Source organism: Stegodyphus dumicola, chromosome 1, assembly GCF_044657685.1.
Source record: "Stegodyphus dumicola isolate Sdum_Otavi_A_Nest chromosome 1, ASM4465768v1".
Lineage (NCBI taxonomy): Eukaryota > Metazoa > Arthropoda > Arachnida > Araneae > Eresidae > Stegodyphus > Stegodyphus dumicola.
This window is the reverse complement of record NC_140768.1, coordinates 156,540,851-156,566,785: the sequence shown is the minus strand read 5'-3', so window position 1 is coordinate 156,566,785 and position 25,935 is coordinate 156,540,851. Positions and strand designations below refer to the sequence as shown.

Genomic DNA, 25,935 nt, shown 5'->3' with positions numbered 1-25,935 from the left:
TGTAGTCTGGTAAAAGATGTGCAAATGATTTAAATTTTGACACCAGCGAGACAAGGGTAAGTGTGCTATGCACATATCAGACGAGCAGCTGGGAGAGTTTAAAAGCATGATTTCTCTTGCCATATGACCATTCAAACGAATCTGTTGACTTAGATGGACGGCATTATGACTACATACTTGCCAACCTATGACACTCAAAAATCAGGAGATTTTTTTAAGAAATCAGGAGATTTTCCACAATGTTAAAAAGACTTTTTAAATGATAAAAATATGGTTTTTAATAATGAATTAACTTTAATAGTAACTAATTCTTAAATGCAAGCAACACAAAAATACCTTACACATAAAAAAAACATTTTTTTTACTTGCATCGTTTACGGGGCAAAAAAAAAAAAAAAAAAAAAAGGAGGGAATTTTAGTTTAGAAAATTAGGAAGTTTCTTTGTTAAAGAACTAATTTTGTTCACTGCAATTGACACGTAGGCCTGCTTTCGCTAAGAAAAGTTTTTCTAATGTGTCATCACTAATATTAGATCTAAATTTAGTCCTCGTTTACGCAACAACATTGAAAATCCTCTCACACTCTGCACTACTATGGGGAACTGTCAAGATGGCCAACACAATTCTAGACAGTTGGCTATATTTTAAAATTCCATCAGCACCTTTCAGTTTTCCAATTAAACTCCACTGGGTGTCAATCCTAGCTGATTTTATAACTTCATTCAAGTTTTCTAATTGTAAACTGCTGTTATGCAGCTGTTGGAATTGTTTCAATTTTTCTTCCTTTTAGAACTCCTTTCAAGATAATAATAAATATCAACAATGTGTTCATCCACATTTATTGGTAAAGAAGCTGCCCCTTTTTCAGCTGCTAAATTTAAGAGGTGACAGGTGCACCTCATAATCTGCAAATCTGAATTTTCCCTTCTTAAGATGCCTGCAACACCAGTCTTCAAGCCTACCAATACTGGTGCATTATCGGCACCAAGTGCTAAGCAATTATCCAGAGGGCCTGCATTTTCTTTTAAAGTTTAATAATTAGCTGTGGTATATTAAAGCCTGTCAAATGTCCTTCTAAAATGGGGACAGAAAGTAAACTGCACTCAATTTCTTAAGAATCTGGATTAAAAAAAGAAACAACAATTGGATACAGTTTTGAATCGGTATTATTGCTTCTATCCATAGAGAGGCAGAACGGAGCTGTTTTGTGCAATCAATAACTGAAGATTTATTTTTCAAACTCATTTCTTTAACAATTGCACCTGTTTTGGTTCTTGCACTTGAGTATTTCTTAGCAATTTCACTATCGGGAAACATTTTTCTAAATAAAGCTGCAGCGTGATCCGATGCATTCAGTGGCAGGTTGTGCTCCAGTAAAAAGGCAGAGAACAGACATTCTGCATTAATAACTTTTTGGTCCTTTGTTTCCGAAGAAAAATTTAATTTTTCGTTTTTTTAAAAAACAACTCATGTTATCCTTGTGTTTTTGTGTTCGCACATGTTTGAGAACATCCGCCCTTCCATATTGCGAATTCGAAAAATCGCAACGACAGGTGGTGCACATCGCAAATTTATTACATTTCCTTGAGGAAATAATGGAAGGAAAGTCAACTGTGTACGATTTTTGAAACGTACACGAGTATTTCATTCTCGCAGACATAACAAAAGATGATAATTTCTAAAACTATTTCCCGAAGGCACGTGCACTCACACAACTCAGCACAAATTGAACGAAATAACTAAAGTCCTTGTCCTCATTGGCTAATATATGCCAGCTGACACGCAGTGGAGTTCGATGCCCATTGGAGAACTGGAGAACGACGTTTCTGGGATACGTATAATGCTCTCACTCACAAAGCATAAGTTATCTGATTCGTAAGGTTTTGTTTTAGATAAAATCTAGAGAAAATTCAATTGCTTTCAGACATCCAAAATCACTTTTGTTCATATAACAAAGTATTAAGCCAAGTTCCATAAAAATCGTGAGAAATTTTAAGAATAAGAAAAAGTCGGGAGAAATATATTGTAAATCGGGTTGGCGGGAGATCGGTCGAAAATCGGGAGTCTCCCGCCTAAATTGGGAGAGTTGGCAACTCTGTGACTAGAGATGCCTCTGAGATGTAACCAGCAGCAGCATGAACAGTTGCACTTTGAGAAGGAGCACATAGTATGTCTCAGAAAAGCAGGTTGGTCGAACAGGCACGCTGGGTGCCACCTCAGTCAGAGTGATATGGTAATTGTTTGGTGTTTCCGACAATGGATCATGGAACAGACAGCCTACCGTCGCAGAGGGTCAGGGATTCCAGGAAAACAAACGAGTGTGGGGATTGTGTAATCATAAAAGCGGCCACTTCCGCTTCAACAATGTCGCTAGTATCGATTCGATGCCATTTACCATCTTCCAAGCATCTGGTGGTATCAAGAGAAACTATTTAGAGATGACTGGCAGACGCTGGTATATGCTGACGATGTTCATTAAGATGGCTACCACTGACTCCACATCATAGGCAGTGTCAACTGGATTTTTGCCGAATAATTGATAATCAAGTTAACATCAGTAGCATTAACAATATTGCCACCTGGATGACTTTTCCAGACAGACAAATAGTTTGCCAACTGCTGGACAATACAGTGTTTGTCCAGATTTTCAAAGATTTCTATTAAAAACTCAATCACATAGCTCAAGTTAAAATTAACTATTATGTTTTATATTATTATGTATTATAAAATCACTTTTTATATTTAGATAGTTACTGACCACATATCAGGAATTACAGCAAAATCCCATTTAATCAAAATTCATCCTAACAGGAACAGCAAAGAAAAATACCACCGACTAACAATCATATCCAACCTTTTTCCTTCCTAAAAACACTGGCTGTATATTAAATAATAAACCACAAAATGAACCTTTTCAGGAGATATTTTTAAATGTCTTTGACAGATTATGCCAATTCAAATTTGCATTGCATTGAACAAGTTAGAAGTTCCTACTAAAAGAAAAACATTATAGGCTTTCATTATATTTAAAAAAAAAAAAAAGTTATATAACAATATATATTTTTCAGAGGATTTTGGTATTCTATTAGGAAATTTAGCAGTCATGAATAACTGAAGTTGACAATACACTGAATTCTTGATTTTACATGTGGGAGTTATCTCTGTTGTAGTCTATCAGCACAATACAATAATTGTTATGTTTATGTTAATACACTGTTGCACAGAAATTTCTCAAGCTAATTTTAGGGAAGAAAATGGAATACATTTGACTTTTTAGAAGAAACTTATAATTTGGTTCAGCGAATCTCACTGCTAACCACTGGGGATGAAATTGAGTTTAATGCTAATTTATGTCTACTTGCTATTGTAAAAGGGGAATGGACTGCCAACACTGAGGCAAAAATATCAAGTTACTTCTGATGTTTAAGATTATGAAAAAATAAATGAAGGAAACACAAGAAAAGGATAGGGGAAAATATAAGAATGATAGACAGCATGATTTTATAAGACCAATGCAGCCTAGTTGAAGAGATTCTAAAAAAAAAAAAAAAAAAATGTGAAGTATAGAGGGAATAACAAGGATGACCATGATAAGGGGCTAAAATTTATATATGAGTTAAGAAAGAGAACTTCAATTTAGTGCTATTATATCTTTGTACAGATCTTTGTTTGTATTGATTCAACAATATGACTCTAAAGAAAGGAATATAACAGACATTTTCATTAGGAATATTGAAAATACAGTAGGTTATTCACTCTTCTACTACTATAGATGTTCATGTTTATTGCATTTACAAAGTTCAGAGGCATGTAAAATCTACCAGTCTCAAAATATTCTTTAAACAACAATGCCAGGGACTGAGATATCTGATCCTTCAGAAAAACCTCTCTAAAATATCTGTATTCAAATTTGAACAGTGCAAGACAGAAGCGTAATTCTCACCACTCAACTGGTTGCACGACTACCATGCCAACTAGATTACAGTAAAGTCTCTCATTAATGATTTTATGCATCTATGATTCTTCAAAGGCTAGGGAATATTCAATAAAAACAACTTGTTTTTACCTTCAATGTGGGGGGGGCTTGATGGTCATATACATATATATGTTCAAAGGATTAAGACACTGAATATTTTTTTTAACCAGTGATGATAAATTACATTTATGTAAAAAAGTTTGCATGGAAGAATGCAGAATTAAGAATATATGAAAATTGGAATGTACATACATATGTCAATATTTATCTTTACTTATTTAATGTATTTATAAAAACAATGATATAACAAACTTACTTCATTAACGATAATTCTTCTAAAGTCTTTTGATTTGAATTATTCATCTGCACCATACCGTTTTTCTCCTTTGAGTTTCTTTTCTAATTAAAAGAAAAGGCCAAATGTTATATATCTTAATTTTATTACACACAGTATTAAAAGATCAGATTGCATGGAATATTAAAACTGCATAATGCAAATCAAAAAGGAACGAGAAAGAAACACTAAAGGTTGCTTGCGGTATACTATCACTATTCCCATTATAACAATAATTCAGACACTGGTCTGAAAAATCCTAACGATAAAAAATATATAAATCAAAATTAAATAATTATAATTTAAATTAGCAATAGCCCCATAATTCTTCATTTTAATTTGTGTATCTATCTCCCTTTCTGTTCTAAAAGTAGAAGTTGTCTTATGTTTATGGACTGCATCTTTCCAAATTAATCTGTTTCATGCAATGCAAACAGCTTTTATTCCACCAGATTAAAGAATCTTTTGACTATTTTTCTTAAATGTGCAGTTATTTCCCTCCTTTTTCGCTCTGACTTTACCTATTGTTCATTGTCTGAAAATGTAAGCTATACTCTGACTGAGAGTAAGTGTCTTAAGAATATCCAACAATAAATTATATCTTGACTATGACCCCTGAATAAACTTATTTTTCTTAAAGGTTATTTTTTATTGACGGACCAGCTTCACTGCTTCGTTTTTTATTCTTTTATTTAGAAAAACATCATATACAAATATTTACAATGAAGCAAAATACAATTTAATTGTGAGCTTCGGTTACAAGTAATTGCTCACGTCAGACCGGTTAGATTTCTTCTTCAAGTCTGTTGCCTCAATCGTAGGAGGCGATAATTTGGCGAGATTCGTTGGCGTAAAATGCGCCAACATCCTGCCCGGCCTTGCTATGTTCACATGCAAGAACTTAACATAAATTTAATTATGAAATACCAGTATTAAAGTTTCAGTTATTCATGTAAACAAGTATAAAATATGTATAGAAAAATATAAAATAAGTAAACAAAACATGAATACAAAATTATTGAGAAAAATAATTTTCAATATAATTACTAACAACTGAGTAACATAATTCACAACTTGCTAAACTTCAATAGGCAATACAGCTATTTTATTAATTGTCCTTTTAAAGTCCCCTGTTTTGGTACGAACTTTTACAACACGGACTTTTCCATCAGAACCGTGGTACAATGATGTTATTCGCCCTAAAAGCCAACTGTTAATTGGCAGAAAATCTTCTTTAATCAAAACCATTTGGCCGATCATCAGATCATTTTTTTCAACCATCCATTTTGATCTAGATTGTAAGGTATTCAAGTAATCAGACTTCCATCTTTTCCAAATAAGTTGTATAGTTTTTGTAGTTTTTTGCCAACGACTTAAGCGGTTTTCCTTTAAATCCGTTAAAAACGGCTCAGAAATTGCTGTTATAGGTCGCCCTATCAAGAAATGACCTGGTGTCAGAACTTCGAAACTTTCTGAATCATTAGAAAGAGGAGTAAGTGGTCGCGAATTTAATATTCCTTCTATCTGAATGACAATCATTTCAAATTCTTCGTAAGTGAAATGAAAATTGCCAATCATACGTTTAAGATGGTACTTCACCGATTTTATCCCAGCTTCCCAAAATCCACCGAAGTGAGGCGATTTGGGTGGAATAAAATTCCAATCTATATTTTCTTGCGAAAAATGATTAGCTAATTCTTTGTCTGGGAAATTAATGAGCTTATAAATTTTTTTCAATTTTGAATTCGCTCCAACAAAGTTAGTAGCATTGTCGGTATAAATTTTGAAATATTTGCCACGTCTACTTGTAAAACGTTTAAGTGTTGCAATTAAAGCATCGGAAGTCAAATCTGTTAATGTCTCAAGATGGATGGCTTTTGTTGCGAAACATATAAAAATACAAATATACAATTTATTCAGAATACCTTTACGTTGATTTTTAAATTTCACTAAATAAGGGCGACATAAATCAATACCTGTAATAGAAAATGGAGCTGAAACATTAACTCTTTCACTAGGCAAATTACCCATAATTTGTGAAGAAAGAGTGGGCTTACATTTAAAGCACGTTACACATTGATGTACTGTTTTACGTGCGAGACTACGGCCACCTAAAGGCCAAAATTTCAAGCGCACTGCATTTAGCAGATCTTGTGGTCCAACATAAAATAATTTCCTGTGTAAACTTTCAAAATAAATTTTACTTAATCTTGAACCCTTAGGTAAAATAGGAGGATGTCTTTGAGAATATGGCACTGAAGCATTCTTCAGTCTTCCTCCTACACATACTATTCCTTTGTCATCAAAAAACGGAAATAAATTCGAAATATTACTTGGCAGTTTCTTTCCTTCAAGGAGAACTCGTTGTTCATGCTTAATCAACACTTCTTCGGCTTCTCTTACCTCCTCCACTGACAGTGGTCCTGTGTTTTTACCTTATTCCTGCAATTGAAAATAAACCTGAAAATATAAGACAAAACATGGTTAATTTTATAATAATTGTTTGAAAGTTCTAAGAGGTCATCCACAATAAAATGTTGAGAGCTGTCATTTAGCAGGGCTGTCTCTTTACAAGTCTCATCTTCAAAAGGAATTTTCCTTTCTCGCCGCAAAGTTTCTTTTTCGACTTGTTCGATGGTTTCAATCTCAGGAATAAATGGTTGCAAGTTCTTGAAACTGTCAGGCTGCATCAAGAATTCTGGACCTGTCCACCATCTAGAATCTGTCACCAAGGAATCAGCATTCATTCCACGTGAGAGAAGATCGGCAGGATTTTCTTTACCTGCACAGTGATGCCAAGAGTTGGGATCTGTCAAGCTGGTGATTTCGTCCACTCGGTTTGCCACAAATTGCTTCCATCGGGTTTTTGCACCCTTTATCCAAAAAAGTGCAATCTTGGAATCTGTCCAATGGTATTCAACAGAAGATCTTTTCAGATTCACGATTCTCTTTACCTTAGAACTAAGACGAGCTGCAACTAGAGCACCCAATAGTTCTAATCTTGGTAAGGTTACACCGTTTAATGGAGCCACACGACTTTTTGAAGTTAGGAGTTTCACCAATATTCCACTGAGTGTCTTCACCTTTAAATATATGGCAGCGCCATATGCCTTTTTACTTGCGTCGCAAAAACTGTGTATTTCAACAGTATCTTCCTTTGATGCAGAATCATTAACCAACCTAGGTATTTTCAAATTTTCTAAGTGATGAAGTTCAGCACACCACTTCTTCCATTCCTTTTCAATTTCCTTTGGTAAAGATTCATCCCACTGAATTTTTTCATTCCAGAGATCTTGGATGAGGCATTTAACTCGAATGGTGAAAGGCGAAATTAATCCTAAAGGATCAAATATCTTCCCTATTGCTTGAAGTAAGAAGCGTTTCGTATTTTTGTCCATAGAAAGAAATTCCAAAAGATTTTTAGTATCCATAGTTAAATAATCTTCGTGCATCTTCCAAGAAAGTCCCAAGATTTTAGTTTGGTGTGCGCCCAAGCTGAGAGTAGCGTCTGCAGGATAGGTATCGAATTCTTCATTCTTCCATTGCTCCATTAATTCAGCATTATTGCTAATCCACTTCCTGAGGACCATTCCAGCCTCTTCCATAATTTTCTTGGCATTTTTAGATACTTCAAGTGCTTCTTCAAAATCCTCACTTCCAGAAATGAGATCATCTACATAAAAACACTGGTCTAAAATTTCAACTGTTTCGGGAAAATCTTCCTTGTATTTTTTAATATGATGTCTAATAGTAGCTGCTAACAGGAATGGGCTCGAACTGACCCCGAAATTTACTCGATTGAAACGGTAAATCTGTAAATTGGGCCTTTTATCAACACTTGGATCATCACTACTCCAAAGAAAACGAACTGCATCCTTATGTTCATCAGAGAGGCATATCTGCAGAAAAGCTTGTTTAACATCTGAACAAAATGCAATTTAGTTCAATCTGAAATTAATTAGTAAATCCAAAAGATTTGGATTTAAGTTAACCCGTGGCCACAAGCAGTCATTTAAAGAAAGTTCATTATTTTGATGACTACCCGCATCAAAAACGATCCTAGTTTTTGACGTTAAACTTCTTTCTTTCCGCACAGCCTGATGAGGCAAATAATATATAGGCTTGTTTAAAGCATTTTCTTTTGTATCAGGATTTACGATGCTGATTATGCCTTCTTTTAAATAATCACAAATAATTTCTATTTTAATTTTTATAGTATATATATATATTTATTTTAATATTGTTGATGTAACTCAGGATCATGACTAAATCTTCTCCACAAATTCTGAAAACGCTGCCGCGCCAAGGAATAATTATCAGATAATTCTTCATAATGTTTCCTAAAAGGTAGTTGTTTGTACTACATAACGTCCATTTTTAAATTCAACGGTGTCATTAAAAATTTCCATTGCCTGATCCTTTTCATGCAAAACTGGATCATCACGAATACCAAGTCCCTCTAAATCAAAGAAAAGTTTTAATGTATTTTGAAGAGAGTCATTTTGCACAAGAAAACAATGTCCCTGATAAGAAGGTTGTATTTCGTTAAGCTTCCCGCATGCGATCCATCCGAATTCAGACTCTTTAAACAATAAATCATCATTTATTTTATATGTATTATTTTTCAAAACCTTAAAAAATAAGTCAGCACTTATAAGGGCACGTACCTCTGAAGCTTCATAAAATGATTTATCAGCTAAATTAAAAAATTGTGGAATTTCTACTTTCGAAATATCTAACGTAGTACACGGAGTTAGTCCTGTTATCTTATTTACAATCAAGAATTCAACTGGTTCATTAAAGGTACATTCTTCATTTGAAATAAATGTATTCACTTTCCATTTAATATTTTGAATTGATCCATTAAGACCTGTAACAGGCATTTTAATTTTCTCCCTTTTTATTCCTAAGCATTCACTTATTTTATCTGTAAGAACACATATATTAGATGCGCTGTCTAAAATCGCATGGATTTTTATTCTTCGATTATTGGCGTCACGGACATAAATCTCTGCAGTAGAAAAAAGTACACTTTTTCTTTTTTGTTTATTCTTGTTACTTAAAACACTCAACGCTTTCAATTCTGAGTCACCTTTTCCAGCGGCGGCATCGAGCTCACTTTTGTTTTGTCCAAGTGGCGTCACCGAGCGACAAGGGGTCTTCGAATGACCTTCATTATCCATGCATATTAATTTATTGTGTTTTTTCCCCGCAAGCGCATTTAAATTTCGAGAGACACTGACTTTTCTTATGATTTTGCTTTAGACATAATTCGTAGAGTTTATGTGAACGAATTAATTTTAATTTTTCATGAACACTTAACTTTAAGAATGTATCGCAAAGGAAAATAGGATGAAAGCTCCTACACACAACACAGTTTTTATTTTTATTTTCATTTGTCAAATGAACCTTCGATTTATGGGAAGGAGTGGAATTCTTGTTTATATTAACCTTACTTCCGGGTGTAATATTTCTATTTATAGATAACAAATCTGATTCACGCTGTTCCCAAAATCTAATAAACTCGTCAAATGTTGGAACTACTTTCGATTTGTGAGATAATTCAAAATTTTTTCTAGATTCTTTATCTAGTTTTTGAAGAAGAATATTTATTAGAAAAACATCACATAACTTGTTCTGTTCATATTTTAATACTTTCAAAGCGCGTAAATTCTTTTGTATACAATCAATCATACTTCTGATATCTTTCGCATTTTCGGATTGAATCTTTTCAAAATTTAAAATATTCTGCACATGAATGTCAACAATCAGACATTCATTATCATAGCGAGATTCTAAAGCATTGTACAAAGATTCAAAATTATCAAAGTTATTACCTAAATGCTTAGCATCATTAGTAAGACAAGATCTTAGATAATATAATTTCTGTGAATGACTCAGCTGAACATTATTTGTAATTAAATCATCAAATTGAGTTCTAAATGAACTAAATTCTTCATATTTTCCTGAAAATTCAGGCAAAACTAACGCTGGGATTTTAGTTTTGATTTGAAAATTTTCATCTACATTACTTTCAGTAACATTTACTGTTTTTGCAGAATTTAACTTATTGTAAGAATTAATGAGAATTTCAATTCTTACCTCCAATTTTTCCAGACGATCATCACATTGGTTTAAGTCGTCATCAATTTTGGTCAGATCATCATCTTTCATTTCACTTTGTGCGTAGCACGCACTTTGTAGTTCATCAACTTTCTTTTGAAGAGCTTGAATGTTTTTTAGTTTAACTTTAAGTTCAACTAAGTCCACATCATTATTTGCAGTTTGCACAAAAGTTTTGAATCTAGTTATTTTCCCCTTTAGGAATGCTTTGCTTTTCATTAATATATCCATACCGCTGAAGTAGGCTCCAGGGTCGACGGAGCCAGATGTTTAAACTTATTTTTCTTAAAGGTTATTTTTTATCGACGGACCAGCTTCACTGCTTCGTTTTTTATTCTTTTATTTAGAAAAACATCATATACAAATATTTACAATGAAGCAAAATACAATTTAATTGTGAGCTTCGGTTACAAGTAATTGCTCACGTCAGACCGGTTAGATTTCTTCTTCAAGTCTGTTGCCTCAATCGTAGGAGGCGATAATTTGGCGAGATTCGTTGGCGTAAAATGCGCCAACAACCCCATTTGCAAGTTTTTCTTCTCTGTTATCCATCTACAAGACCATCAGTTTTTGCCACATTAATTCTATTTGTATTGTAAATAATCTTAAGATATCATAGAAAATATTATGTGTATATATAAACTATGTATGTGTTAAATATTAATTACTTTGCTTGCCGATAGATGGCAGTGCCTCTAACCTGACTAGCTAGGCAAGTGCACGGTATTTGTGCTGCGTCACATTCTTGTCACTTGCTGCCAACCATGTAGCATCAATGTCTATCTTATATATAAGTAATCTAATTTAATCTTATAAATAAACAGTCATTTATCTATGTTTGACGAGTCAACATATATAACATGGTGTCAGAGTTAACCATGCTCACGAATTTAATGCATAAATTAATATTTTAAGGATTACATGCATTTGAAAAACTTGGAATAAAACATAACGCATAACCTGTTTACGTTCTCAACATTTGACGCTAGATCGAACCCTTCTGAAGCTTGGAGTCACTGGAAGGAAGACTTCGAGGACTATATCGAGGCATTAATATATAGCCAAGAGTCAGAAAGCACAAAAACTGCGCTTTTTCGACGTGTTTGCGGTGACGAATTAAAAAAGCAATATCGATCGTTTGATTTGAAGCCAGAAGTTGGGCAGCAGTGAAGTGTTCTTGAAACAAGTGCTACAAGAATTCGACAAATATTTCGCAGCTTATCAAAATGAGATTTATGCACCATTCAAGTTTCTGGAAATAAAGCAAGAGAAAGGAGAGAAATTCACAGACTTTTACTCAAGGCTACGATGTGCAATACTAGATTGCAACTATGGGCAAGCGCGCGAGATAGAATGCTCCGTGATAAAATAGTGCAAGGCATCTCAGATAAAGCGTTACAAGAACGGCTAATACGAGAGACAAAAAGAGCAAAAAAGATGCCACAGAATATCATCAGTGAATGCAAGGCGGCCGAACATAGCAAAGCACAAGCTACTGAATGAGTGAGAACAAAATCTCCGTAGACGGCCTCAGAAAAAACAAACATCGATCAAATCCCGCACAGATAATGCAAGTAAAAGTGTGCAAGCAATGTGGGAGAAAACGTGAGCCAAAGAAGTGCACCATGTTCAGAACGGTCTGCCGAAAGTGCGGTGGGAAAAATCACTGGGCGAAAACGTGTCGTGCCAAATCAAAACAGAGAGTGCATGCCGTTGAACGTATGGAAGATAGCAACTCGGAGTTTATTTACTTAGGGAAAGTAAAAACTGTTGACGTGGTGGATTTAATCAAAGCATCAGTCTGGTACCAAAATATCACTTTAAATAAGAACGAAGTGAACTTCAAATTAGATACTGGAGCTCAAGCTAACATTATACCCAAGAGTAAATTGTTAAAGTGGAGTGAGAAACCAATAATTAAGAAAAATAAACAACCAGTACTGGATTATAGAGACAACCAAGTACCAATACTAGGTGAGTGCTACCTTGTAAAACTAAAAAATTGACAAAAACTCTCAAATTTCTGGTAACCACTCTGGAATCATCTCCGATTTTGTGTCTTCAGGCTTGCCAAGGCTTGGGCCTGATGGAAAGAGTGTATCAAGTCAAGCAGGAAAAGAAACAAAATGAAGAGACGCCAGAGCAAGTGATACAGGAATTTGCAGATGTGTTTACCGTGGGAAAACTAAACTGCACAGTAAAGATAAAAATAAAAGAAAATGTCACACCTCATGTTGCAGCATCATGTAAAATGCCACTTGCTTTGCATGGAAAAGAAAAGCAGGAGCTAAACAGAATGGTTGAAACTGGCATCATAGCGAAAATTGATGAGCCTACAGAATGGGTGAGCAACATGGTTGTGATAAATACGCCAAAGAAATTGAGAGTTTGTCTAGATCCAAGGCAGCTTAATGAGGCTATTCAAAGACCTCATTATCCAATTCCTACAGCAGAAGCCCTTATGACAGAACTCCAAGGATGTAAAATATTTACCATTTTGAGGAGTCATCATACTTGACAACATTTACAATGCCCTGGGGAAGATTCACATTTTTGGTTCTTCCTTTTGGTCTGAACAATGCACCTGAGGAATTTCAAAGGGCCATGGAGGAGATTTTTAGCAATGAGAACGAGATAAATCCATATTTTGATGATTTAGCCCTAGGATCGTCGTCTGTCGAAGAACATTGCAAGCTGTTGCGGAAGACACTTACGATAGCCAGAAGTGCTAATCTAAAATTTAACATCGAGATGACACAGCTATCTCGGACCTCTGTGACTTATTTAGGACATGTACTGTCCAACTGCACCTGATCCAAAGAAGATCCAAGCGACTTAAAAGTTTTCAGAACCAAAAGGCTGAGAAGACTTGCAGTGATTTCTAGGAATGGTTACATACTTAGCAAAATTCACACCTCAGTTGTCAAGTCTAACTCGTTTGTTAAGGCAACTTTTGAGAAAAGACAGCGAATGGTTATGGGATGAAAACATCCAAAGAGACTATGAACACCTAAAGCAGATGATTGTGCAAGCCCCATGTTTACAGTATTTTGATGAAAGCAAATTTACTGCCAATTACTGCCATACAGTAGATGGCAGTAAATATGGAATTGAAGCGGTTCTCCTACAAAATAATCAATCTGTGACTTTTCGATTAACCATTACTAGGCCTTAGTAAGAAACCTTATGATACAATCTCACCTCATCTTCAGATCATGCTCCTCAAACTGAACAGGTATGATTTGAAATTGGAATATGTTCCAGGAAAAGAATTGCTAATAGCTGATGCCCTGTTCAGAGCACAGTCAACTGTTGACACTTTTGATGACACCTTCAGTCAAGAACCTACTGTTAATGTAAGTCTATTAGCACAAGCCTCTCTAACAAAGTGGCAGGAAATCGTAAAAATGACAGAAAAGGACCCTGAATTGCAAGATGTGTTATTTCATATCAAGAATGGATGGCCAGAAAGAAGCAAAACAAGCAGCACAACTTTACTGGCATTGCAAAGAAGAGCTTTATACAACAAAGGATGGAATAATTTGTCGAGGACAACGATTAGAAAGAAATTATGAAAAAACTGCAAGTGTCTCACAAAGGTATAGTTTCTAGTAAAGCTAGAGAATATTTTTACTGGACTAACATCAACAAAGATGTGGAAGAATATGCTTCTAAATGTGCGATATGTCAGAAATATCAACAGGCTAATCAGAAAGTTCTTTTAGACTGTGATCTACCAGAGAGACCCTGGGAAAAAGTTGCCTGTGATTTCTTTTACCTGAAAGGACAACAATATCTGTTAATGATAGACTACTTTTCAAAATATGTAGAGCTGAAACCACTTAAAAGTATAACTGCTCAAGCTGTAATGACCGTTATGAAGTCTATTTTACAACACATGGAATACCAAAGAAGCTCATCACTGATGGTGGACCACTATACAACTCGAAAGCATTGCAGAAATTTCTTGAAGAATGGGGTGACATCACATCACCACATTTTCCTAGAGCAAATAGGCAAATTGAAAGATCTGTCCAAACTCTCGAGAAGTCTCTGAGCAAAGCTGCGGAAGAAGGAAAAGACTTGTATATTGTTTTGCTAGGTTATAGAATTCGACCTGCAAACAATTTCCCATCCCCGGCTGAATTATTAATGGGAAGAAGACTGAGATCTTTTTTGCCATCACATCCTAAAGCATTTCAACCAAAATTTCAGATAAAAGGTGCAAGTAGAGCCTTAGAAAAAAGGCAAATAGTGCAAAAGAAATCTGCCAATAAACACGTAACCCAGCTTCCAAAACTTCATGAAAATGATAAAGTGTGGTTCAAATGGAAAATTAAAGAGCCTTGGAAACAGGGTATGATCATGAAGACAGGTCCTCAACCAAGATCTTATGTCATAAAAGTGAATGATGGAACTGTGTTCCATATATGTATAGGAGAAAGTATAGGAGAAACCAACATCACATTCGCAAAGACAAGTCTATGTGTGAAATGGCAGAGTGGAACAGAACAGCAGAAGATTTGTTTGGACTTGGTCAATCAACACTGAATCAGCCTGTTCTTGTAGATGATGATAAGCAGGATCCACTCAAGGAACAGGAAAGTGATTCTATTAAACATTCTCAAATTCCAGGAAATGTGTCAACTGAACCAATGTTAAGATGATCAAATAGAAATAGAATAAAACCTCTTCGATACAGAGACAATTAGGAAGAACTTATTGATGTCAAAAAATTATACTTTATAGACTAATTATGGAATTTAATTAACTGTTCAGAACTCTAAAATATCAGTTTAATAAGTAAGTCATAATTTTAAAGATCACACTTGCCATCAACCATCTAGCATCAATGTTTACTTATGTATAAGTAATCTAATTTAATCTTATAAATAAACAGTAATTTATCTATGTTTAATGAGTCAACATATAAAACAGTATGTTATGTGTATATAAAACTATATTATGTGTATATATAATATTGTATATTTATAAACTTTCTCTGTGTATATATGTGAGGCGTGACACAAAAACATGAGACTAAGTGCCTAGCTTGAAAAAAGAGTGCAGTTGGAAACAACTGCTTGGAATTGTAATGATTGAATGAGTTTCCAGTGGTCAGACTGTTAATAATCACAGTACTAAAAAGACTTCGTGAAAAAATTAGGACAATGCACGTGCTCACATGGCCCTATATGTCAAGCAGTTTCTGACCAGCAAAAACATTACTCTGATGAGGCCTCCTTATTCACCTGATTTGGCTCCATGCAACTTTTTTTTTTATTTCCAAAAGTTAAATCTTACTTAAAGGGAACCCATTTTACCTCAGTTGAAGAGGTTCAGGCAAAAACAGAGAATCTCCTGAAGGGCCTTCCAAAAACCTCGTTCCAGAACTGTTACCAGCAATGGCAGCACCGAATGCAGAAGGGTATGAATGCTGAAGGGGACTATTTTGAAGGTGATAACGTCACGGAGAACTGAAAGTACAATGATTTATTGAACCAGTCTTTTTTTTTTTTTTTTTTTTTTTTTTTTTTTTTTTTTTTTGTGTTACGCCTCATATATACAGAGAGAGAGAAAGAAAGTTTTCTTTATTAATAACTATTGGTTACTGCCACTTGTTTGAATAGATTTGAAAAAAATGGTATGAAAGAGAAAAAAGTAGATGGTTACAGTACCTCCAACCTGAACAAATAAATTGGTTTTTTTCATCAATAATAGTTAATGAGTTGGTATGCAGTTAATATAAGAATTATTGCCATAATAATAAGTAGAAATAATTAATTTTTGCCCTGCTATTCAGACTTCCAAAAAGACAGCTCTATAGTTAAAAATACATGACATGGTTAAGAAAAGCCTATGATAAACACATCACAATTCTGTCTCTCCTCTTCAGATATACAATTATTAATCAAATGACAGTATCTATGAGCAGTAATAAATGTTCAGCAATGAAATCTAAATCATATCTTCAAAATGTCTCTCAAGTATCTATTCAAGTCTCAGAATAGATAATTGAGAGGCAATATTAGTCTCTATTTATAATGCACATATTTTAAACTCTAAAATAAACTCACTTTTTTATCAAAGGCTTGCTGTAATCTTCTGTACATTATATTTTTCTTGAGAGTATCAGAATCAAATGAAAAATATTTCTTCACTTTTATGACTTCGTGGTCATACAGATACAAAATAATTCTTTCAGCTATTGATCTAACTGAAGATGATGGGTGATGCAGAGCATCTAACAAAAATGGCATCACTCTTGAAAGCGGCAAAATACTGCAAATATATAAAATGAATGCTGTAAAAAAGAGAACTAGATGAAGGAAAAAGTGTTTTAGTAAAAAACATTCATGAGTAAATTTAACATTTATTTATAAAAATTTCATATCTACAACATGGATTTAAAGTTTAAAACAAAATAAATTTAATGCATTACTCAACGTTTGGAAAAACATTAATTTTCTTATAATATGTAAAGAAACATACAAGAAACACCCATGAATTCAAATATGCATTGCAATTAAAAGTATCTCAAGCCTTTAAAAAGAACATGCTTATTTAATCTTTTATATATATATATATATATATATATATATATAAAAAATTATGTGGACACCACATGACTTCCATATACGGCCTATTAAATTATATACATTTTTGTTGCATTTCATTTAAATCTATTCCCTCAAATTTCATTAGAGATATATTTCTCATTCAATTAATTCAGTTTTAACTTCACAGGAAAGCAAAATTGCCAATGGCTAGGCAAAAAGTTACAAAGAACTAAAATCTTATAAACAGAGGTTACAAACAATAGAACTAAGAACAAAATGACCTAAGGAGTGCTCTTGCCTCAATGTATCTCAACTCCTCAGTAAGACCACGAAGAGCTTGACATCGAAGCAGGTGTTCACTGCCTAATTCTCCTCCAGAATCAAAAAATGGGCAAATAGGATCACTTGAATGCTTATGTGGTGCAGATGGGTGGCAAGGCAATTACAGAAATACAGATTCACAGGCAGATACAGAAAACTATAAAACACCCAATACGTTAGAAAACAAAAGTGGGGCTGATAACCCATCAGATATATATTTGTCAGTGAATCATCACAAATTATTCTTCCAAATGCTAATTCACACACAAAATGGCAGTAATAGAAAACACACAGAAATTTCAGATGATTAAAATCAAGGACTTAGATTTCAACAAAATTAAGGACTTTTAAGGATCTAAAATCATTTCGAAAAATCCTAAGGACTCTAAAGGACCATACAAACCCTGCTGCAGATAACAGACTTGCATTCAGTTAGGATCACAAAAATTACCGTAATTTCCGGAAGAAACGACGCAGCGTTTACGTGTTTAAAACTTAAATTTTCAGCGTGTGCGGCATTTAGGTGCACTAAAAATAAAATATTTCCTATGATAGTCATTGTACATAGTTTAGATGGCCTTCTCATTGTGCATAGACTGGTGCTGTTCCCACACAAAAGACCATTCAGTTGCTTTTTGCAAACGTTATTTTGTTTACATTCTTTCCCTTGAACGAACCTACATGCTTTATTCACCCTAAATGAGATCTCAGAACAATAATATTCTTCCCCCTTTCAAATCAACATTCTCATCAGTTTGAATAGTCTCTCTCCTCTGCCATTCGATGAATCTTCCAGGACCCATCCTCTCCCCCCCCTGCCTTTTCTGCAATTTTTTTCAAAGGCGGACACGACTCCACCTGCCTTGCAATAATGAACTCTGACGTATTTCCCCTTCAGCATGAATGGATTTTTCTTGGCATTCTGCCAGATACAGATCCCATCAGTTTGGGTAGAAGTACTTGTTGGATAGTTTTTATGTAAGAAGGGAGCGGAAAATTTTTGAAAATGTCCCTAAACGGCACAGAAGCTATACTGCTGGTTTTAATGTAACTTCACGTGCTGGTTTAATGTAACTTAATGTAACTTCACGTGCTGAACAAACTGGAAATTGAGCAGCAGCTCAAAAGTTTGAAGTGGACGACAGATGTATTTGACGTTGGAGAACTGAAAAAGAACTTCTTAAAAATATGCCACAACAGAAACGAGCCAAAAGAAGTGGTACTGTAAGGTGGCCAAATCTAGAGGATGACCTTGCAAACTGGATAAAGGAGCAACGAGGAAAGCGAATGGCAATTTCGACTGTAAAAATTCGCTTACAAACAAAATTTATAGCAAAACGAATGAACATAAATGATTTCAAAGGAGGTGTAGCAGATTTATGAAAAGAAAAAATATTTCTGTGTGTACTAGAACAACAGTCGGGCAACAATTACTAATGAACTGGCAGGATAAAAGGTCATCTTTTCTAAAATATGTGACAGCTATTATTGACAAAAAAAAAAAAAACTTCTTCGGTCGCAGATAATAAATATGGATGAAACGCCGTTAGCTTTCGACTCTCCTGTTAACAGAACTGTTGATGAAACTGGTGCAAAAACTGTTTATGACGGGGCATGAAACACATATCTGTGTTTATGACGGGGCATGAAAGAATGTCATTTACATGTGTGTTAGCTTGTGCCGCAAACGGTGGCAAGCTAAAGCCGATGATCATTTTTAAACGAAAGACTATTCTGAAGGGAGATTTTCCTAATGACGTAATTATTTGTGCAAACGAGAATGGCTAGATGTGCGAAACAATCATGCACGAGTGGCTACAAAAAGTTTGGCAGTGTCGTATGGGATCTTTTTTCCAACCAAAGGGGTTATTGATAATGGATTCCATGCGTGCTCATTTCTTTGAGTCAGTGAAAACCAGATGTCAAAAATTGTCTACGACCAAAGAAATAATTCCTGGTAGTTTGGCAAAAATCTTACAACCGTTATATTTGTCAGGTAATAAATCCTTCAAAGCTGAAGTCTGAAAGCGGTGGGAGTGTTGGATAAGTGAAGGATTGCACACGTAAACCAAAAGCGGTAAAATGCGTAGAGCATCTTATGAAGAAATTGCAAAGTGGGCAGGAAGTGCGTGGAAATCAGTAGAAACATTGTCAATAATAGCAGGGTTCAAAGAAGCTGAAATTATATCCTTAGATAAAGAGACTGTAAACCAAGAGGATGAATGTGACGATCTGGAAGACTTAGATCAGGATTTACTAAATCTTTTTAATTCAGATAGTAAAGAATCAGATTTTGATGGCTTCATATGATGTATAGTTTGCTGTAATTCGTAAGTAAAATTTAAAATTTCCTTTTGTCATCCAAATTTAATATTTTGTTGTTGCAACATTTTTTATAATATAGTCTGAGTATTACAAATATGGACTTCTTTAGTGGGTAAATATAAGTATATACGTGAAGATAAATATATTTTCCACATTTCTTACCTTTAATTTATTTTTGAGTTATGGTTTCATTTCATGCATTTTTCTTAACTGGTATGTCATATATGAGTACTTAGGTTGAGTTTTTGCATCTATACGGCCCACGACGATGTCATGCGCAATTTAATCTATTGCGTGTAACTTAAATTTTTTCTGTGTAACTTAAATTTTTTTCCCGCCATTTTTCTCGAGTGCGGCGTTTACGCTGATGCGGCCTTTCTTCCGGAAATTACGGTAAAATCAGTATAATCTTTCTTTTGTCAAAATATGCAAACTAAAGGTTTCCAATTTACCCTTACAAAAGCAATTGCTTGCAGATTTGTATGAATTTTCTAAATATACGAAGGTTGAGCAATAATAAAAACTTTAAAATAAGATAAAATAAGAAGCTTGTAATATGAAAACTTTAGGTCACAGTCCTTTGAAACATGATCAAATAAGAAGACTGTAGCATGGAAACTTCAGATTATAGTCCAATATCTATACATACTAATATAAACAAACAAACAAAAAATGTTAAAGAGATTAAAAAGGGTAAAACACCATAAAAGGAGAAAAATAGGTTACAATTAAGTAATACATAGCATTAAAAACCTCTTTTTCGCCAATTAAACAAATATTCATAAAAACCATCATTTGGCTGCATTAAAAATTAAATTTATTTACTTCAATAAAATACATTATTAAAAAAGTAGAAAACATATTTTTTGCATTATACTCAGAATTGTGAAATTAAAGACCCTTTTCTTTTCGTGCATTTCTTTTAAACTGCTGTTTATTTTTCAATAACAGACTGATTAAATTTAAAAAAAAAAAATATGTTTTGGCAAATAACAACACTTGAGAATCCACTATGAATGAAGGTACATGGAAGATAAATTAAAAGATAATGCTTCATACTATGGCAACACCTGTCATGGTCTGCTTCAATATATTTTTTTTAATTTTATTTTTCTTGTTTGTCAGCTTTCATGGCAGGCCTGAATCCATAGATTTTATTTTTGCCAGGACAGGATTTTAAATATAAGCAAAAAAAAAAAAAAAAAAATTTTTTTTTTCTTTTCTGATGTGGGAAACTACAACAAAATTTTCTGATTTTTTTTCTACTTAACATCTTAAAAGTTTCAACATACTTAAAATTCCAAGGTGGATATTTTTTGACAATTTTTTCTATGAGCTCACAACGTCCTTGAGCAAGGCGAACATTAAGGACATTCTGTATAGGAGTCACTGCATACTGCTGAATGAATTGTGAGTTCTAGAATAAAATAAATTGTAAATTAATATTTACACTGAGATAGAAAATACTCTTACCCTTTCCACCCCAAAAAATTACACAGAATTCTTTTTAATGAATTCTCATATTTTTAAGAGTTTTACATTCTTTTAATGTATGAAAACTTAACATGTAATTAAGAGATATCATTAATAGAATATAGCTTTGTTGCAATATAATTTTTTCATAAAACCATCAACTTTATTTTAGTAATTCTTTTTTTATTTGATTGCCCCTCTCCTCTTACACAGGGCGCGCGAGCGTGCCCCCCCCCCCAAAAAAAAAAAAAAAAAAAAGACAGAGAAAGAAGATTAAATCAATAACAGCAATATCTCAAGTATCCTTCAAAAAACATTTACGTACATCAAATTCATTTTGGAAGATTTTTAAAAACAAGGAGGTAATACAGTGAGCAATCTATTGAAGTAATTTTTATACGCAGATGCTATAAAAAATAACTCTTCTCAAGCATATTGAAAATGCAAATAGTTTAGCAAGAGCTTAAACAAAATTAATCAAGGAAATAGCCTCCATTTATTACTCTTTCATTTTTTAAATTCAAAAGATACTGTGTATACAATATGGTACATTAAAGTCAGTAGAAAATTTTGTAAATGACATTCTAACCTTGAAACAATTTTCCAACAGTACTTCTCAACTGTAAATTTCTTTCTGTCAATTGTAAATTTAATCTTTGAGATAAGTTTAAGAAAAAGAAATTTAATAAGTGAAATCATTTAATATGTAAATAGCTAATATATAATCTGAAGTAGAATACAGTCGCTTTACTTACAAAGTATAAGGAAAAATTTACTGCTTTTATTCCAAAATCAAAACTGAAGAATTATCTAGAAGCTAACAAAAGAGACACTTTAAAGAATTCAAGATTTCATCACATTTAGTAATAAATACTATCTAGAGAGATAAATTTGAAAATTTAGGTTAGGTTAGGTTATTTAATTACAGCAAAGCCTCGAGGGCTATCTGCCTAAGGGGAGGGATGCCTTCATGGAGGACGTTCTAAGGGGAATTGGCTCATATACACATTACACATGGGGAAAACCACAAAAACACCCATGCAATAAATTTGAAAATATCATCATTTCTGAACATACTTCAGTATGGACTAGTCGGTGTAAAGAAGAATGATAATTAACAATTAGAGTATAGGTGCTACCAAATACAAAAAGAAGCTATCTATTTTTATTTAAAAAATTTCAAAGTATTGTCATCCTACTCTTGACCATATATAATGTTTAAAGATTGAATTTCAAAGAACAATGAGTAATTAGTAGTTATCTAGCAGCCCAATATACACTGAATGCATATATTTATTAAAAATCAAATTCCTGTTCAAATCACTTCGAAAGTTTCTGGATTACAGGACTCTTACACAGGTTCTACTACAACAAAACAGTAAAACAAGTAGTATATTTTATACAGTAATCCTTTATCTAGAGAGTCTTGAATAGTAAAAAAATAATGAAGCTAACAATACTTTATATACTCATGTTGGTGTAACTTTTAGCAAGATTTGAATAATTTTAGTTGAAAATGCAGCATCATAACTACACAAAGAAGCATGATTTAACTACTAATTAAATTTGATAAAACTATTAATCAATACTAAGGTCTTAATGAGATAAAAAACTGCATTATAAAAAGTTTTTTTAATTCTTTTTCATGATTTTTTGCAAAGCCCATAAAACTTTGAAAGCCTCAATTTAATTTTAATCTCCTTTCCATGAGAAGGTATAGCTCAGGAAGACCATTAGCTGTCTGCTAAAAAAAGAAGCTTTAATTAAGAATTGTAAATTGAATAATAGGATCAAGCTTAAAAGTTAATACATATGAATGCGAATGTGCGTACCTACTGTGCTTTATGATAGGAAAAAGCAGAACAAGTAGGAAATGAACAATAACAAATATGGTGCAAACTATGCTACTTATATTTGTAATTTATTTGAGCTACATTTTGACTATCAACACATAGACCAATATAGTATGGGATTATCATATCACCAAAAAAGATATATTAGAAATAATTGTAGAAACAGGAATCAAAATTTGGTTAAAATGTGCTTGTTAAGAAATAATGCTGATAAAGCATAAGATAAAATAAACAAAATGTTTTTAATTAAATGCACTAAGAAGAAAAAAACTATCATAATTATTACGAACTCCACAATAGTTAAAGAAAAAAAAAAAGTCTCCCCCTTTTTTTGTGTGTGTTGGGGAAGGTAGCCAAAACTACATTACAAATTTCTGAAAAACTTTCACTTGGAAGATAATACATCAGTTAATTAGTGATACAATGACTGAAATTCCATGATGAACAATCTGACTGTTAAACGAGGATCAGTGAGAAAAATTCAATACTTAAGAATAAATACCTATAATAAATTCTAAAAAAAAAAAAAAAAATTCTGTAAAATACTATACTATTATTACACTTATGTATGTGTGAAAAATTTCCAGAGAATCAGCTCAGGACAAGGGAGTTCCTAATTAACCCTCTGAGCGGCATGGGTTTTGGGATTTGTCATGAAGACCTCTAATTACACAGTATTTATTAGCTAAATTTATATAATTACTTATTTTAGCCTCTATTTTCATAAACTTACATTCATTAAAATTACATTTATATTATTAAAGAAAGTAAGAAAGCAAAATATCTTAAGTTATTAGCTAATATGTATCAAGTGACAAAAAATCTCATGGTCAGATAAAGCCGGACATGCCACTCAGAGAGTTAATTTCAATACTTAGCACAGAAAACTAGATTAAATAAAACTATGTAAAAAGTATATAAATTATAGAACTATGCAGATGTCCTTTACTAAGTATTATGAAAGTTATTAGAATGGATTGAGATAAATTCGAAGAACATATAACACTAAATAATTTCAAAGCACATAAAATAAAAATTGAATAGAGACAAAAAGTGTTTCTTAGTACTGTTACTTTGTTAAAATACAGCTGAAATAACAGCAGCTTTTGTATGAGCATTACTCAGCTACATCTTTAAGAGTTACTTTCTTGAAAATGTAGTTAATTAGTTCACTGGCTTATATTCAATGTTTTTATGCACACCTCACACACGAAAAAAGGACACAGGTATGCACCTCATGTTCTGCTGGGCAGATTAGCGAAATTTAACTTGTGTTTTTCATGTCTCAAAGAGCAAATTAGGATATCCCTTAGATTTGTATACAGCATTGTTCTAGCATTGGTATTCTGTCACAAAATCGGTCTTTTTCTGAAACTGATTTTTCTCCATATTTCGATTCCATGGCTCAAATTATGCCAAAGTGTAGAATTTAGCAGAAATCGCACAAGCAGTTTTACAAAATTAGTTCATTAATGGTAATTCAATTTGGCGCATATTTAAATACAGTCAAAAGTCGTTAATCCGGACTCGTCGGGACTTCGGCGATTCCGGATTATAGATCATCAGTTTAAATCTGGTAAGATGGCATGCAGAATTTATAAAATTAAAAAAATGAAACCGTAATTTATGAAATAAAGAACAATTATGATCTAAAGGGTATAAAAATTAAAAAAAAAAAAAAGCTTAATATTTATTTGTTTACTTTATTAAACATTCCTTTCAATGTAAGTTGTTTAAGTTGCTTCGTTTTATGTGATAATACTTTCTCTTTAATTCTATAAACAGACATAATTTCTTGTTCAGTTACAAAGTTCCGCTGTTCAAGTCCTATAATTGCTGCGTCGAGAATGCCGACTAATTTGTCAATCGAAATTTTTTCGTTTTCAATAACCTCTGTGTTCTTCGCTATCGGAAGCGAATTATAATAACGAGGAATTTGATTTAAATCATATCAAAGACGGAGTACATCGAGATGAAATACTACATTTAGTAAGGAATTTTAAGCGAAATAAAATAAAAACATCTGCCCTGAAGATGAGGATAGTGCTGACAGATCAACTTCCAATTCATTGCGTCTTCTTATGCTGTATCATTGGACTGGATGAGTTAGATCATGAGTCAACATTGAAATGCCAGTCAAAAACATGATATCATTACCAGCAACCATGAAAATCAAAAGTGCATTAGAATTCCTGCAGTATGAAAGTTACAGTGATTCTTGTATATCACTGTGATGGCATTAAATGCGACTTAAAATATATATTAGATTTATATATAGCATTGTTTTAACATAGGTATTTTGACATAAAAATCGGGCTTTCTCTAATACAGTCAAAAGTCTTTAATCCGGACTCGTCGGGACTTCGGCGATTCCGGATTATCGGTTTTTCCGGATTATAGATCATCAGTTTAAATCTGGTAAGATGGCATGCTGAAATTATAAAATTAAAAATATGAAGTCGCGATTTATGAAATAAAGAGCAATTATGATCTAAAGGATATCAAAATTTACAAAAATAAAGCTTAATATTTCTTTGTTTACTTTATTAAACATTTCTTTCAACACACGCATGCGTAAAGCATACATTACGCATAGTCGAAATTAGAAAATTGCAACCAGAAACCTATTTGATGTGTATTAATGATATTTATAATGAATCTGATTTAAATTATATCAAAGACAGAGTACATCGAGATGAAATACTACATTTAGTAATGAACTATAAGCCAAATAAAATAAAAACATCTGCCCTGAAGATAAGGATAGTGCTGACAGATCAACTTCCAGTTCATTGTGCACTGCGACATTCCCCTCCCCCGCAGAGCAGCGTGAAATTGATAAACAGATTTCGGAATAGTTAGAGAAACAAAGGATATGCCTTTATCCATTTTTTTCAGCAATTCCACTTTTTGTTTGATGGACATCAAAACATACTTTCGTTTTGTAGATCCTTTGGGAGCTCCAGCATCG

The 25,935-nt window shown here is 33.2% G+C and overlaps 1 protein-coding gene across 7 annotated transcripts in view; it reads right to left on the bottom strand.

Annotated features, from left to right (window-relative positions):
- The window catches only part of LOC118198151 (centrosomal protein of 104 kDa), a 100,845-nt gene that overhangs the window by 12,579 nt on the left and 62,331 nt on the right, over positions 1-25,935 (bottom strand). For 6 of the 7 annotated variants that reach the window (XR_004759707.2, XM_085822463.1, XM_035369757.2 and 3 more), the window contains 3 exons: positions 20,931-21,055; positions 16,510-16,714; positions 4,292-4,374 (listed from right to left, as the gene is read on the bottom strand). Coding sequence is in view for 6 of the 7 variants with exons in the window: in XM_085822463.1 (XP_085678589.1) it covers positions 4,292-4,374; positions 16,510-16,714; positions 20,931-21,055 (413 nt within the window). In the remaining variant the exon portion in view is untranslated. Of the gene's footprint in view, positions 1-4,291; positions 4,375-6,631; positions 6,770-16,509; positions 16,715-20,930; positions 21,056-25,935 lie in introns of those variants that run through there. The other variant, XM_035369760.2, reaches the window with a different exon arrangement.